Raw genomic sequence first — 16,174 nt, forward strand, 5'->3', positions numbered from 1 at the left:
ACTCATTCACTTGCTGTGCTCCTCTGAGGAACCTTTTTGTCAGAAGGGAAATAATTCCAGAAACTTGAGGCAGAAATAAGTATAGCTCTTTGTAACAGCAGCAGGTGATGTTTCAAACCTTTGTCATTTTTTATAACTGAGAATCTGAATATGTATTAAAAGACATATGAAGTTGTATGTGAGAGCCTTGATGCTTCTGAAGGTCTTTGCTAAGTTGTCAAATAACATGTTAGCCTGCTCCTATTTTTCTTGCATAATACACTGCGTACATTCCTCTGTCCGTATTTTGTATAATTCTATTCATTAGAATAATATTCATAAACATGTGTTTTTCATTTTTAAATAAACTTCTTGCTCTGAGATAAGGTTTCAAAAATGGAAACTCCTGCAATTGATAGTGCAATATAATTCAAAACTTTAAAATACTGTCCAGCTAAGTCCTTGATATAAATCCACTGAAGTTTGTCCAAGTGCTTTGTATTATCACCCTGTGGTGAATTATGTAATTGATAATTATTTCCATTGTTATCAAGAACGAAAAACAGAGTGTTTTTGTATACATAAATGGTTCAGAAATTGTATGTGACCTATTAACAGCGCTGTGATCGGTCTCCTTCAGTTGCTTGGAGCATTGCTAAATGAATGAGCTGCTCAATTGCTGAAGGAATATAGGTGCCAGGAATGTGAATGTCTTTCTTGTACAGTGGCATGTAAATCTCATCTTGTTTGATCCCATTTCTCGAATCATTAAATTTTAGCTTTGTTATTAGATATTAGAGGAAAATGTATTTGTAATGTTCATGAAGGATAGAGGTGTTTACTCAATTTTAATATGAAATGGTATTTCCTCTGTGTTTTGATGGTTTAGTGAACTGTGAACCTTAGTGCTGCAAATTAAAGCAAACTGCCACTCCATCAGGCAGATATCTCACATAAGGATGATTTTTATGTCTATTTAAATAGCAATGAAGCCATTCTCTTTCTGTATCATGATGTATTTTGTAGAAATTGAATATGTGCCTTACAGACATGCTGTCACTCTCTTTCAGATAATTTTACGGTAGTAAGTATTGGAATAGTAGAAAACAAAACCTCATGGTAGGGTAAAGTGAAGTACTCCATGACAGCACATCAATCTATCAGACACTGCAAATTCATTGGAGCTACTAAAATAAAGTGATAATAATAATTACTAAATTAATTATATTATCAGTAGTAATAAATACTGAGCCAGCCAACCCAGACCATCTGATCTAAACAATGTATTTTACACTGAATTTAGTCTTGTCAAATGTCACACTGTAGTGAAAAGCAGCTAGCAGATGTCACATGAAAATGAAAGTTAAAAAAAACTTTTCCCAGTCTCTAGTTTCAAATACTGACCAACATCTGATCATCAAGTCCTCAGAACCAACACCTGTGCTCCACCAACTGACCCTTACTATGCCATTTTTCTTGCTAATGTGCCTGTAATCTGAGTTGCCATGGTGCCTGGGTTTATGGGAGGATACCACAAAGTGGGATGAAGGGCAAATTACATCTTTGTATTTGCTTCCAATGCTGAAATCCTACACTGGCAAAATTTTCTAAAATCTGCAAATATCTTAAATGAGATTTCTAATTTTAAACAATGCCCACTGAATAAGAAACTCATCAGCAAGAACTCATAGCATATTGTTAAGAGATTTTTGAGAAATGTAGATCAACCTAAAAGCCACTATAGGATTTGCCTAAAAATCATCCAGAAACAATCATTTTTAAGATACCACATGTATACCATGTAAAATATACCTGCACCAACCATTTGTTCTGATTTTTCTCTACACTTAGATTTTTTTTTTTATGTTTCACAAGTACATTCTTGTTTGATTGTTCCATTTCTAGCTAGTAGTCCTTATACACATAATTCAATTTAAAAGAAGAGTCAGGTTTATTAAGCCAGTGACTTTTTGAACATTCATAACCCTGTATTGCCATGCTAAGCATAATTTATTGTATAGTTTATGTGATGCACCGGAATGAAAAATATGAGTCTTTACTTGTAGTTTTCTGAGATGGAAATTTATTTTCAGTTGTTGCCACTGGAACTGGAAGTATTCTAATGAATTGTCAAACAGGAAGAGATTTTAAGTGTGTTGTAATTAAAGCACAGTCAAAAGCATAGATAGTTGTAGAATAAAATGATTTTTTTGTTGTTGTTTTGTTTTGTTAGGGTAGAAACTCTGAAAGACACAAAGGAATTCTCTGTACTTCTCTAAGCTGTGGATTCACAATACTGCAAACATGGCTTTATGATGCTCAGTTCTGGAGAAGGAACACTGTAGTGTCATGGCATTAAATGTTGATTGTGTATAAACTCACTTTTCTAGTTTTAATGTGTTAAAAAATTGGATACCGTAGCTTCATCCTGTCAGACTTTCTGCCAGCTCAGGTATTGCCTATCCATCCCACTCTAACTTTAGGCTGAGTCAGGTGCTGTGTATTCTCCTCGTGAATCTATATTGTGGGCTATAACCTGACAAATGGGCAGTGCTGTTCTTCTGTGAGTCATCCCAAACTTATCCACAGAACCACGGCACAATATTGCCCCTGTTATCCTAGCATCTGACTAAATCACAAGCTTTGATGTATTTATTCTCCTAACAACACTGTGAAGGAGAATATGTCTTTGCTATCAGACAGATTTCATCATAACATGTTTTCTCTCTTGTCTAGTAGATGAAACACTAGAGGTTATGCAGGCTTTGAGAATTTCAGTAATTAAAATCCAGGGATTGTAACAAAGGTGAATGTCTTCTTAAAGCATCAAGTACTCCGCTAGGGCTCTATCAAAGGTGTTTAATGGCATTGGATTATTCTTACAGCTTTTAGGAAAACAGTTATTTAAATTATTTATCTATTAATGATCACCAGATGCTGATTTTTGAGTAATTATCAGTCCTAAATCAACTGATATCTTTAAATGACTCAGGGGACTCACTGAGTTGCCCATGAGAGCATGTTTCTCCTCATTACCATGTGGTCACTTGTCTGCCCTTTCAAGTGTCAAATGACAGTCAAGTCCTACACTGTGCAGAAGAGGGGACAAAGGAGACAAAGAGACAGGCTGCATGCTTCTCTTGTGTTCAGCCTGTGTAGTACTGTGAAGTGGTTCTCAGAAAAAGGAAAAGGAGGCTGGAAATGTTACATTGTGATTTTCTCTCAAACCTGCTGAAAAACAACTGGAAAAATAAACCTTTAAGGCCAAAATTATCCCTCTTGATAAGCTGTCCCCATTCTGTCCTCCTCCAGAACAAACTGAAAACATTCCTGACACATGTTTTGTTACTACTGTTTCATTTATAAATAAAACCTCTAAACTGAATGAAAGTGCTAGTACTTAATAGACAAGAACAAAGAAAGTCCTTCATCCTTGAGTGTTTACCACCCAACAAAGGAATAAAAGATGGAGCATGGGAGAGTGGCAGAGTGAATCTGGTGCCTATAAGAAATTATTTGCTCTGCAAACCACTCTGGTTCACTCGGTGTGACCTCTTGCAGAACACAATGTTACTAAGGGTGGGCTAAAGGGTTGCTGGGTCTAAATTGAGTGATAATTTTAAGACGGAGACACTTTAAATTCATTCATTTCCCATACAGATCTTACGTGGGGGGGTATGCACAAAGAACGGACAAGGGCATGAAAAAAACATTTATTTTGTTAATGCTCTGCTATGGAGAAATTTGGGACTTCCAAAGAAAGGCTGCACTGTGTGCATCTACTTTATACTACAAAAACCACCTTGGAATTTTTAAATCAAGAAAACTAAAGTGTAGCTACAACGTTTTTTTCCATTATCATTCAGAAAGCGGTATGTACTCATTTTTATCTTCTAGAAATGAAAACAAAACTCCTTTGTGAATTTTCAAATTCAAAGTAAAAAAGTGTGAAATACCAACATTCTTGGAAGTGGTAGCATTACATCTCCTATACATTGATGGTTTTTTTTCTGGCACTTTTTGTTCTGACAAAAATAATGCGAGGAGATTTCAATCTATTTCTTCACTATACCAGAAACTTATTTGAAACTCACATAGCCTTATTTTGTAATTAAATGTTTGAGAACTAGTGGTACTTATATTTGCATATGATTAACTTTTAAAGCGCTGTGTACAGGGCTTTTTTGCTTTTAAAGCAGCCATGAGTCAATAAATATCCTTACAGATGTCAATTTGGTCAGCAGTAAAGAGGTAAATAGAAACTAATGACACTCATCAAGCCAGTGGCATGAATGATTTATTGGACACAATCATTTAACACTTTCATAAAGTCAATACATGAGGAAGAAACAGGTTTCTTATTATGGTAAACTGCATTTGGACTGTCAGCATGTAGTGATTTATGACGAACATGTGGCCAGGATTAGGATATTATAAATGGGAGTAAATAGAAAGCTCATTAATTTTTTATACCCGCAGGTAGAAGACATGCAGTGGGCTAATAGAGAGCACATTCATCCGACATCTGTCTGCAGCCTACCCTGTAAAGCTGGGGAAAGAAAGAAAACCGTGAAGGGGGTTCCCTGCTGCTGGCACTGTGAACGCTGTGAAGGGTACCACTACCAGGTGGATGAATTCAATTGTGAACTGTGCCCGATCAATAAGAGACCGAACGCCAACCGTACAGATTGCCAGCTTATCCCCATAATCAAACTGGAGTGGCATTCCCCATGGGCCATTGTGCCTGTCTTCATAGCTATCCTTGGTATAATTGCCACCACCTTCGTCATCGTGACGTTTGTTCGGTACAATGATACACCGATCGTCAGGGCCTCTGGACGGGAGCTCAGTTATGTGCTCTTGACTGGGATTTTTCTCTGTTATTCCATTACTTTTTTAATGATTGCCACTCCTGATACAGTGATCTGCTCATTTCGGAGGATCTTCCTAGGACTTGGCATGTGTTTCAGCTATGCTGCCTTGCTTACCAAAACAAATAGAATTCACAGAATATTTGAACAGGGTAAAAAATCAGTCACAGCTCCCAAATTTATTAGTCCAGCTTCCCAGCTGGTGATCACTTTCAGTCTCATATCCTTGCAGCTTATTGGAGTCTTCATCTGGTTTGCTGTTGATCCACCACACACCATAGTAGATTATGGAGAGCAGAGGACTCTTGAACCAGAAAATGCCAGGGGAGTTCTCAAATGTGACATTTCAGATCTTTCTCTCATTTGTTCCCTTGGATACAGTATTCTCTTGATGGTCACCTGTACTGTTTATGCTATTAAAACAAGAGGGGTTCCAGAGACCTTCAATGAAGCAAAACCCATTGGATTTACTATGTACACAACCTGCATAATTTGGTTAGCTTTTATTCCAATCTTTTTTGGTACGGCCCAATCAGCAGAGAAGGTAAGTGATAACTTTACAAATCAAATGCTATCCTCTCTTTATTTTTTGTCTTGCAATACTTGTAAAACTGCAACATTTTCATTCAAAAAATGTAGTAATTCTAAGTACTAATTGTGAACAGTCTCAGGATTCATAGAAAACAAAATATATGATTCAAATGGTAGGTTTCCTGCATTTCAACACAAAGTATGGAATGTGACTGTGGGTAATAATGTTGGCATTTTCTAGCTATATCCTTACATTAAATGACTGTTTCTGTTGATGCTCATTACTGCCCTTCTCTGATGCTCCAGCCTGTTACATGAAGCACTATAAATCTTTATAATCCACAGATCTGATAGAAATGGTTGTGTTTCAAAAGTCCAAGAAGATCAATGTACATTTGTCAAAAATAATGAAGAAGAATGCCTGGACAGAATGAAAACAATTACTATTCCTTCTGATTAACACATATAATTTAAATAAGATAGGAGGAGTGAATGAAGCATATGTGAAATCACATAAGACACTTACTATTGTCTCAGAGGGAAAACTTTTTCTTGATGTTTTAATGAGAAGTTCAACACTGCATGCTTGTATATCTGTTATTCCTTTTTCAGTTGGCATAAACATCTACTGTGTGAGTTTGTTGTCAGCTGATAGTGGTGAAGAGGACAAGTTAGGAGCAATAGTAGCAACATCAGTCTTCAAAACTGCAAATATGTAAGATTTGGAAAAATCATAAAATAGGAAATTAAAGTTGTTACTCTTTTACATAAATTATTTTGCCTTCTCTTTTACCAGGTTATTTTTATAATGTTTTTATATACATGTATTGAATTTAATTAATTCAGTTGGAAAAGTTAGCGTGTATCCACTTAATTGAACAAAAGTTTAACATGTTCCTGGTTCAGGTGACACTCTTGCCTGTAGAATAAAGGAATAGATCCATATATGTTGAAAAAACAGCTGTTAATTCACATGGATAAATTGTATGGTGAAAAGTGTGTGGCAGAAAAAACATTTTCTGCACTAGAAATTGAAGTAAGCAGGCATACTGAATTGGATAAGGTTTGATTTCCATGGCTGTTTGTATTAAATCAGGATAAATAAGTAATGAGATAATGGCATGTAATAGACACGCTAAAGATTAAAAAAAAAGTCTGTTTGATATAAGAAAACATATTCAGGTGCATTGTATTTAAATTCTGAATTTCTCTGTGTGTGCTCAGGCTTAAGTCAGAAAAAGACTTTGTAGCACATTTGTTTTAACAGCTTGGTCAAGTTAGTTTTCTGGTAAGTACCTATAATAATACAAATGTATTTCTGAGTATTAAAACACAGAAAATATTACTCGGCTGGCAACTACGCAGTGAGGTTTGATTTACACCATTGCTTCATCTTAGCTTGTAGTAGAGGATGATTTGGTTTTGACATCTATAGATAGGATTAATGATACGTCTTTTGCATTTGTCATATGAAACCCAAGACTAAATACATAAATTGTACTAAATCACACAGCTTCTACACTAAATTTTATTTCTTAGTTGCCTTCTTTAAAAATGATTTCTGATTCTTCAGATAACAACTTTCAGGGGGAAGAAAAGCAAATTAATATGCTAATACAGTAGTTTTGTAATTCAAATAATTCTTTTCACAGTGCTTCTACTTTTGGCTGCAAATAAAAACATATTTCCATACAGAGTATTACGGACATCATCATAATAGCTCGTGCATTCATACAATTAACTGTTTATCTGAATAGGAAAAAAAGTAATGAGTGTACGCATACATACATTGTCTGAATATACTCAAGCTTCATAGAATAAGGGGTTGGAAAGGACCTTAAAAATGATGAAGTTCCAGCCCCCTTGTCATGGGCAGGCTGCCACCCACCAGCTCAGGCTGCCCAGGGCCCCACCCAACCTGGCCTTGAATGCCTCCAGGGATGGGGCATCCACAGCTTCTCTGGGCAGCTGTGCCACTGCCTCACCACCCTCTGAGTGAAAAACTTCCTCCTAATATCTAACCAAAATTTCTCCTCTTTTAGTTTAAAATGATTTCCCCTTGTCCTATTACTATCTACCCATGTAAAAAGTCGGTCTCCTTCCTGTTGATAAGCTCCTTTTAATACAGGAAGGCCGCAGTGAGGTCTCACCAGACCTTCTCTTCTCCAGGCTGAGCAAGCCCAGCTCCCTCAGCCTTTCTTCATAGGAGAGGTGCTCCAGGGCTGGAACTCTCTGATATCTTTGTGATGCTGGACCTGTTCCAACAGCTCTACGTCTTTCTTGTGCTGGGGGCCACAGGCCTGGATACAGATTTTTCAGCTATTGCACAACACCTGGTGAAGCATGTTTAAAACACACAAAAATGTTATGGAATGTCTTATTTGAAAATTCTTATGTTATTAGTCTTGAAGATCTTTTCCAATCTAAATGATTTAATGAGTTTATGATCTTTTTTGAAGATTGAAGAAAATAAACAGACATTTCATTGATGCTTACTCACTTTGCCATTGATTTTAGAATCCTTTTTTTTAATGACTTGACTTTGTTCAGAGAGAATGAGAAATAACTTGAGGAACTTAAAGTACTCTTTAAAGCAGTGATTCATTTTTGAAATTTTGACTGTAATATAATTTAACATAGCATTCATTACAAGACAGGTGTATTTCAGAATAGCATTTAATTGTGCTTTTAAGATTAAACACACTTCTTTTTGAATAGAGTAGGTAAAATTTCTCCAAAATGTTTTGAAGCACTTCTGTTTTCTTAAATATTAGTAGAACTTACAATAGTAGGAGAAATCATTATGCACATTTGGAAAAAGAGTTCATTTTAATAAACCATGCTATGAACACAGATTATGTAGATAAGCTTTTTTTTTTATCATTTCACCATCAGGATATTTCCACTGATAAATGAAAATATGGAATGACTAAATGGTAAAGACAGGTGTCTGGATCCAAAATTCATAGATTATTATGGAAAGGTTATCTTTATATTTAGTGATTATTGAATCAGTTCCTCCAAATTTAAAGTTGCTCAAAGACTCTGGATGGAATATAGAAGAGTTTAAGTCAGATTATGATTATTGGTGTATGTCAGACAACAAATGTGTGTTGAAGAACGTGTAAGTAAGCATAAGTATTTTTCTGCAGACAGACTGCTGTATCTTCCAACCCAAACTGTTCTATGATTCTATGATTCTATGATCTTGCTCATGTTTCTGTTGTACAGCATAGGCTGGGGAAAATCTCACTGCTGGTTAGTATATCTGAATTAAATACCTGAATATGCATGGTGTGACACATCCATAGAGAAGATATGCTAAAAAGTTGGTATAACTTGAAAAGACTCAGTAAGAATATTGATTTATAGTCTTGACACTGGTAACATTTTTAGCAGCTCTTTCCAACATATACCGTTTCTACTCATAAGTTACGTAAATTTACATAAGTTTAAAACTAATACAAAATAGAGAAAAAGACTAAATGATAATCAATGAAAGATTAACAAATCCAAAATAACCTTCATACCCTAATCTTGGTGGCTTTTCTGGATCTCCATGTTCATTGTTTGTCCTTCCTCTCAAGTAGAAGAACAAAAAAAAAGCGTATGCTAATAAACATGACATTTTAATTTGTTATTTCAGTAGATGTTCTGCAGAGAACTATGATAGCATTGGCTTTATGTCCTGTGTGATATTTTTTCTTTCATGATTTTGTTCGTACATGATCAGGCCATTTTTGACAGCTGCTGTTGTTAAGAAAAGAACTGACTATCAATAGTTAACTTATTCCAGTGCATCAGTGAACTAAATGAAAAAAAATCCCTAAGTCATAAAACACTATTTTCCTAACACTTGCATAAAAATTAGTGAGCTGCACTAAAGAAAATGAAGTTCTATGAGAAGCGTTTCGTCAATATAAGCCTCCAAATGCATCTATAAGTGGCAAAACACTTAAGTATTGGGATAATCTGGGACAGAGATGTCTAAAATGTCATGACTGGAATGCTGCAAAAAAAGGGTTAAATTAGCTGAGTGATTAAAACAGATGTTTGATGAACCTCTGGGTGAAATGCAGTTACAGCAGCAGACTACACAAAAAACCACTGAGGATAGATGTCTCTCTAAAGCATGTTTATATTTGATAAACAAAACTATTTTATTTTATTTCTTTCAGTATTGACAGGTAGATTAATCATGTTCATTCAGAAATAATACAGACATCATTCGTAATACTAACCTGGAAATATTGTGTTTTAAATGAGAAGATGCATACTTGTTTCCCATACTGCAAAATAAAGCAAGTTGTACTCTCTACTAAGAAAAGAGGACCATAGAAAATGCTGAAAGATTTCCTCCTTCTGTTCCCCATGAAAGCAGTTTCAAGGTGTAATCTAATAAGTCAGACGAATTTTACCACATTTTCCAGTCATTCTGACAACTTTAATGTTTCTTTTCATAACTGCAGCAAAGACAAAGCCAGTAGTAATGTATGGTAGCTCTCTTACCATGAATTATTATCCATGTGATCTTACTATTCCATCTGTTTTCATTCTGGATTTCTTGATCAAGGGGCTCTTCTACTTATATATAGCCATTAATTACATTAAAAGAAGCTAGACACTCTGCTAAAAGCATCTTAATATTAATTTGACTTGTAAGTGACTGGTGTAGTTTCAGAAGGAAAATACTCAGTTCTCAAGTTCTCTGTGAGAGGGAGAAGTGATGCCATCAGCCTACAGATGTGTTCCGTCAGATACATTCTTTAGCATGCTAATAAACAAACCAACCCAAAACAAAGCCCTAGTAATGAGAATTCAGGTAGAAATGCTTTACTTCTCCCACATTTCAACAAAACCACCTTTTTTTTTTTTTCCTTGCATTATGAATTCCCAGCTAAATGTATTCCTGTGACTGTAAGAAAACAAAGCATCTTAATGATGCTTCAGGCTGCGTTAATGAAGCAGACTGAACTGAGCCTTTTCTTCACCTCAAGGCATTCTCTTTTAATTCCAATCACATTCAGAGATCTATCTCTGCAGGTAGTATACATCATAAGAAAAAAAATCAAGAAAGGCAATTTATCATGTTAGTATTTATTTGATTTTATAAATAATATTTGGCTTAATATTTGATTAAACTAGAATATTAAGTATCTCTTCAGAGGGATATTTGGAATAGGTTTTTACTTTTTATTTTTATGGAATCCAAAATAAGAAGACAGCTGAAATAATACTTTCCACGTTCTATAGGTTATCATTGTTTCTGTACTGTAAATTTTTTTTTTCAGTATCATAGTACTGTAGGAGGACTTGAAGGCTTGTTACAAAACTATAAATACTTGAATTTTTGTATGTTTTGGAAGCACTAGACTGTTGGACAGTAACCTCCCTCACTGTCACAGGAAATTGTGCATTAAGAAGGGGAAAGCTTTCCATGATGTTTTCTCATTTCATTTTTTTTCAAACACATCTCATTTTTTCAAAAATATCTCATGAGCTAAATTGTTTCTAAACTTGATAATTTCGTTAGGATTTTTCTAGCCCTCATCAGGAATGAGAACTTTATTTTTCTGGTGTTGAAACAATGTTGGAAAAAATAAGTAAGTGAGAATACAACTGAGTTGTTCTTTGCTATCCATTGTTCCTCTGCTCCCTTCCCTGATGGGACAGGAGTGCCTTACTCCTTGCACATCCCCAAGGCAACATGTTTCTCTCCAGCTGGTGAATTTATTCAGTGTCATGGACATTGCTGGGTCCATTCTTTGGCTTAATAAATTGTAGTTAAAGCAGCCCGATATAGCTGTTGTTTGCATCCAGACTTCCATGAGCTAGTATGAAATTAAAAAAGTGGTTTTACTTCTCTGATGTGTCTGGATAAACTGCAAAATGTACCTCCAATGAGAAATCAGTTAAATTTATAGATTCTATTTTATTTCAGAAGCCACCTTGTGGGATTCCATTCCACAAGATTTTTCTTTGGAAAAGCTGTCCAGTGTTTTCTAGAATCAAAACTATGTAAGAAATAACAGAGAAAAGAGGTGGACTGGCACATTCTGAATACCGTGAACTTTTAGAAAACTTTTTTCAGTTTCAGATTTTTCTTTGTTTTCTTTTGAGTTGAACTTGAATTTGGAAAGCAAAGCAGTTTTGAGACAGGTTAATTGGACGACTTTTATACTGTTCCCACTTAGGGTGAGAATGTTCAGAATTGACTGTTAACTGTAACATCTGACTTGGCATTTAAAAAAAAACAAACAAAACTTGTAACATTTCTAACCAGTGTTTGTGACAAATAATGACTTTCTTAGAAATTGAACTATCCTATAATTATCTAAACTACAGTAAAAGCTAATTAATTATGAAATCAGAAGGGATTGATATAGTCAGCCAAGTTGGTCTCTTGTGCAAGAAGATATCCTGAGCTTTATTCAGCTAAATATTGTGTATTACACAGAGCACAGACACTTTTGCCTCGCTTTCAAAACTTATGCACTGAAGGTTCCAATTCACATGCAACACATAGTATTTCTGTTACTGTACAGTTCTAAGAGGGAACTAGTTTGGTGTTATTTTCAAGACATAAAAAATCTTTGGATGACCATTTGCAAATTTCCTGTTTGTATCCATGTTGGTAACACACTCTGCCTCAGATAACATAATCGTCTAGAGGCTGTGGATGATACCTTGAGCACATTGGTGCATAAAATGAACTATATACACCTAACTGTAGGCTTCTAGACAATAACCTATTTTTAACATGTCAATTTTTATATGATAACATTTTAAATTAATAAAATGATTGCAGTTCATCAATTTTCTTTTCTTTTATGCTAGCTCAGAGGTACAACACAACATACATTCTATATATAGAGAATTCCCCCAGGGATAAGTGCTAGGACCAATACTTTTTAATATCTTTATCAATAACATTGACAGTGGGTTCAAGTGCACCCTCAGCAAGTTTGCTGATGATGCCAAGCTGTGGGATGTGGTTGGCAAACCTGAGGGTCAGGATGTCATTCAGAGAGACCTAGACAGACTTGAGCAGTGAGCCCAGGAGAACCTCATGAGGTTCCACAAATCCAAATGCAAGGTCTTGCACCTGGGTCGAGGCAGGCCCCATTACCAATACAAGCTGGGGGATGAAAGGATTGACCACAGCCGTGCAGAGAGAGACCTGAGGGTGCTGGTGGGTGGGAAGCTGGACATGAGCCAGCAGTGTGCCCTTGAAGCCCAGAAAGCCAAGCATATCCTGGGCTGCATCAAAAGAAGCGTGGCCAGCAGGGCAAGGGAGGTGATCCTGCCCCTGTGCTCTGTGTTGGTGAGGCCTCACCTGGAGTACTGCATCCAAATGTGGAGTTCTCAGTACAGGAGAGACATGGACCTGCTGGAGCACATCCAGAGGAGGGCCACAAAAATGATCCAAGGGATGGAACACCTCTCCCACAAAAGCTGAGAGAGCTGGGGCTATTCAGCCTGGAGAAGAGAAGGCTCCAAGGTGACCTGATAGCAGCCTTTCAGTATCTAAAGGGGAGCTACAGGAAAGAATGAGAAAAACTCTTTAGCAGGATCTGTGGTGATAGAACAAAGGGAAAATAGTTTCAAGCTTGAAGAAGATAGATTTATATTAGATATAAAGAAAAAGTCTTCTACAGTGAGGGTGATGAGGTACTTTAACAGGTTGCTCAGTGATGTGGTTGATGCCACACCCATAGAGACTTTAAAGATGGGGCTGGATCAGGCCTTTGGTGAACTGATCTAGCTGTGCATGTCCCTGTTCATTGCAGGGGAGTTAGACTAGATGACCTTTAAACATCCCTTCCAACTCTAAGGATCCTATGACTCTATGAATTACTACATACTTTCCTCAGTGTATTATTTTATATGTAAACCTATGAAATATGTTTGTTATTGTCAGTAAGTAGCTTTAAAATAAGTTGCAGATTCATATACAAAAAGTAAATGAACATTTTAGCTTTCATTGTGGCGCAGTTATCTCCTGCGTAGTTTTTCTACTTTGCTCCAGAAGTGAATGGTTAAAGGAAAAAGAAGTAAAGCTCCAAGTTATTCCAAGTTATTTTGAGCTGAAATGCATCTGCAAAAGTTTGTGGAAGCCCCCCTGGATTCCTTATTAGGTGCTGCAGAGAAAATTTCCTTCTACTCTGCCTGCCCCTAACATGTAGGTGTGACCTTCCACCTTACTTTACATGAAAGCTAGGTAGACAATTACTTTCAGACTGTGCTTCCCACTCAACAAAGCCTTGTGGAGAATTGAGTATACCTACTTTAAAATATTCTAGCCTCTGTATAGTTTTCTTGTTATTCAGCATGAGTTTGAGACAGTATTTTACTTGGTGAAAGATGGACTTGGTGCATGCCTAGTGTATGTATAATGTGTATGTATAAAAAATAGTGTGTATAAAAAGCAAATATGATATGCCTATTGTATGCCTTTAAGTTGTAGTTTCATTTCTCTGTTTAATATTAATTAAGCCACTTACTTAATAAAATAAGCATTTTTCAGTTAATTAGTGGGACACTCATGAATGTCCCTGAAGGTTGTATACACTCTTTTCTCCTGCATGGCTGCATGTCTGTTCTAATATAAGCATGGTACAAGTGTACCTGACTGCATATAGTGAAGAGATATACACCTGTCACAAAATCGAAAACAGCAATGTTTTGCTTGTCTGACATGTTTTGCTTCTGGCCCAGTGAAGAATGGTAGCTTCAGGGTCTTTGGGAGAGGAGGACACAGGAAATGAGCTGCCAAAAAAATTACATTAGCTTGTGATCTTCTTCCTACCCTATTCTGGGGAATGTCAGAGAGTTGGTGATGTATGAAGATGGAGTGCTTGCCAGAGAACTTTGAATATATCTTTTTGGATACTTGCTGGCTTGTGTGATAAGTTCCTCTTTGTAAATGAGAAACAACTTTTCGGAGCACAGGCAACTAGATAACTCCTCCATCTTCATCAATTTTTGACAATATTCCAAATTATGCATGACAGTTTCTCAAATACCACAAAAGTCTCACAGTGATGATTTGGGAAAGAAATTCAACATGTGAAACCAACATATGACTTAAGTACCATTTTTCCAGGTTCACCTCATTGAAATGTTGATCATTTGCCTCTGGTTTGTTCAGTGCCAAAAATCTGGTAATTGCTGACAAATGCAGTTAAAAGGAAATCCTTCCAAATGTCCTGGATATTCATTTCATAGTAAGAAAGAGATTAGTCTTTGGTATTCAGTTGTGTTTCATCTACAAGTCTAACTGTGAGATGGGATCCTCTATGTAATTATCATGCATACGACAGCATCCAGTTGACTGTTTTGCATAAAAAGAAAAGACAGGTAATACATCTTACAATTTAATCGTGTTCTCAACTACTTCATGGTGTGATGGTCAGGCACTGAAGTTGGTGTCCCCCACACTGCATTTAAAGAGGACCATGGACAGTTCCATTGATCATTAGAAGCAGGTTTCTTTTGACCAACTGCAAACCCCTCTGTATGCAATAAAAATAGATTCAGGGGATGCACATAAAATGTTGTAACATGAGACCTTATCAAGAAAATGTACTTAGAAAATTGCAGCTCCTATCTCTTGTTTAACATTCTGTGCAGTTCTTTATTCTGCATTCAAAGTGATGGGATATGTAACAATTTTTATACTCAGCTGCCTATTAAGGAACTTATCCTTACAGAGGCATATGTATGTTCCAACAAACTCATTCAGGTGTCCATTTCAAATTGAAATCTGTTCTAAAATTTAGACGAGAGCAGGTTAGTGTGTTACTGACAGATGAATCCTTCATGAGTATCTTCAGTGCTGTTCTGTGGCCTAAAAGAATTGCATTCCTTTCAGCTGTCATTCAAACAATGAAGTAACTTGCACTTTATAAATACTTAGGTATCTAGGGCATTGTCAGGACTGATTTCTTTTGGACAAGAAAAGAATAGAGATAACACAAAAAGTATAAAAAACTTCTTTAATCTTATCATAATAAAAATTTGAATTTTATAAGTTTTTAAATATATATATGTTTGTATTTCAATTAAGGATGATATGATAAACCCACGAAGATAAAATAGAAATAGAAAGTTAATTACAACTATCTTTTCCATCCAATAAATACAAGATCCATCCCAGAAATTTGATTCAATATAAGCCCATTATAATTTGTGATAAATTTGTTATATACAATAAGATACTACAGTTTAATATAGGGAACAATGAATATTACTTTCATTTCTCATAAATATGGAAATATTAGTAACTAGAAAATGTTTGTTGGAAGTCTGATTTCACATGGACTAGTGAGCTTTATGCTTACTCTTAAAAAGCCAAACCAACCCCTTTATGGGTATTATGGGAGCACATCATTAATTAGATCATTAACTCTGAATACATATGTGAATGTGTGTCTATAAGTATTCTCTTTTGCATAACTGTAAGCTCCTTCTGGCATGGAAAAAGAATAATTAGCTTAAATGACCAACTAAAAGCAGTAACTACAATACATATCTGACCACTCTCTTCAAAACGAGAGAAAAAGACTTTAATTCCTCTATTTCCTAAAAAACATATTTTTTATTTCCATTTACAGGGGCATTTCTTTATGCATAAAATGACAATTGAGAAAACCATATCAGCTAAGCTGAGAGGGTCAGATTTAACAGTACCTATACATTCTCTTTTTTTTCTAGTAATCCAGTTAAAAAATATGAAATATCCTCTTTACATTAGACATGAAATTTCAGTACGCATGTACAGTTTGAATTTT

General features: G+C 35.7%; 1 protein-coding gene across 3 annotated transcripts in view; it reads left to right on the forward strand.

Annotated features, from left to right (window-relative positions):
• GRM8 (glutamate metabotropic receptor 8) overlaps positions 1-16,174 on the forward strand; it is a 326,341-nt gene that overhangs the window by 283,430 nt on the left and 26,737 nt on the right. For 2 of the 3 annotated variants that reach the window (XM_021384769.1, XM_021384768.1), the window contains exon 9: positions 4,459-5,394. In XM_021384769.1, the coding sequence (XP_021240444.1) occupies positions 4,459-5,394 (936 nt within the window). Of the gene's footprint in view, positions 1-4,458; positions 5,395-5,993; positions 6,228-16,174 lie in introns of those variants that run through there. The other variant, XM_021384770.1, reaches the window with a different exon arrangement.

The sequence above is a fragment of the Numida meleagris genome, chromosome 1, assembly GCF_002078875.1.
Source record: "Numida meleagris isolate 19003 breed g44 Domestic line chromosome 1, NumMel1.0, whole genome shotgun sequence".
In the NCBI taxonomy this organism is placed as follows: Eukaryota; Metazoa; Chordata; class Aves; order Galliformes; family Numididae; genus Numida; species Numida meleagris.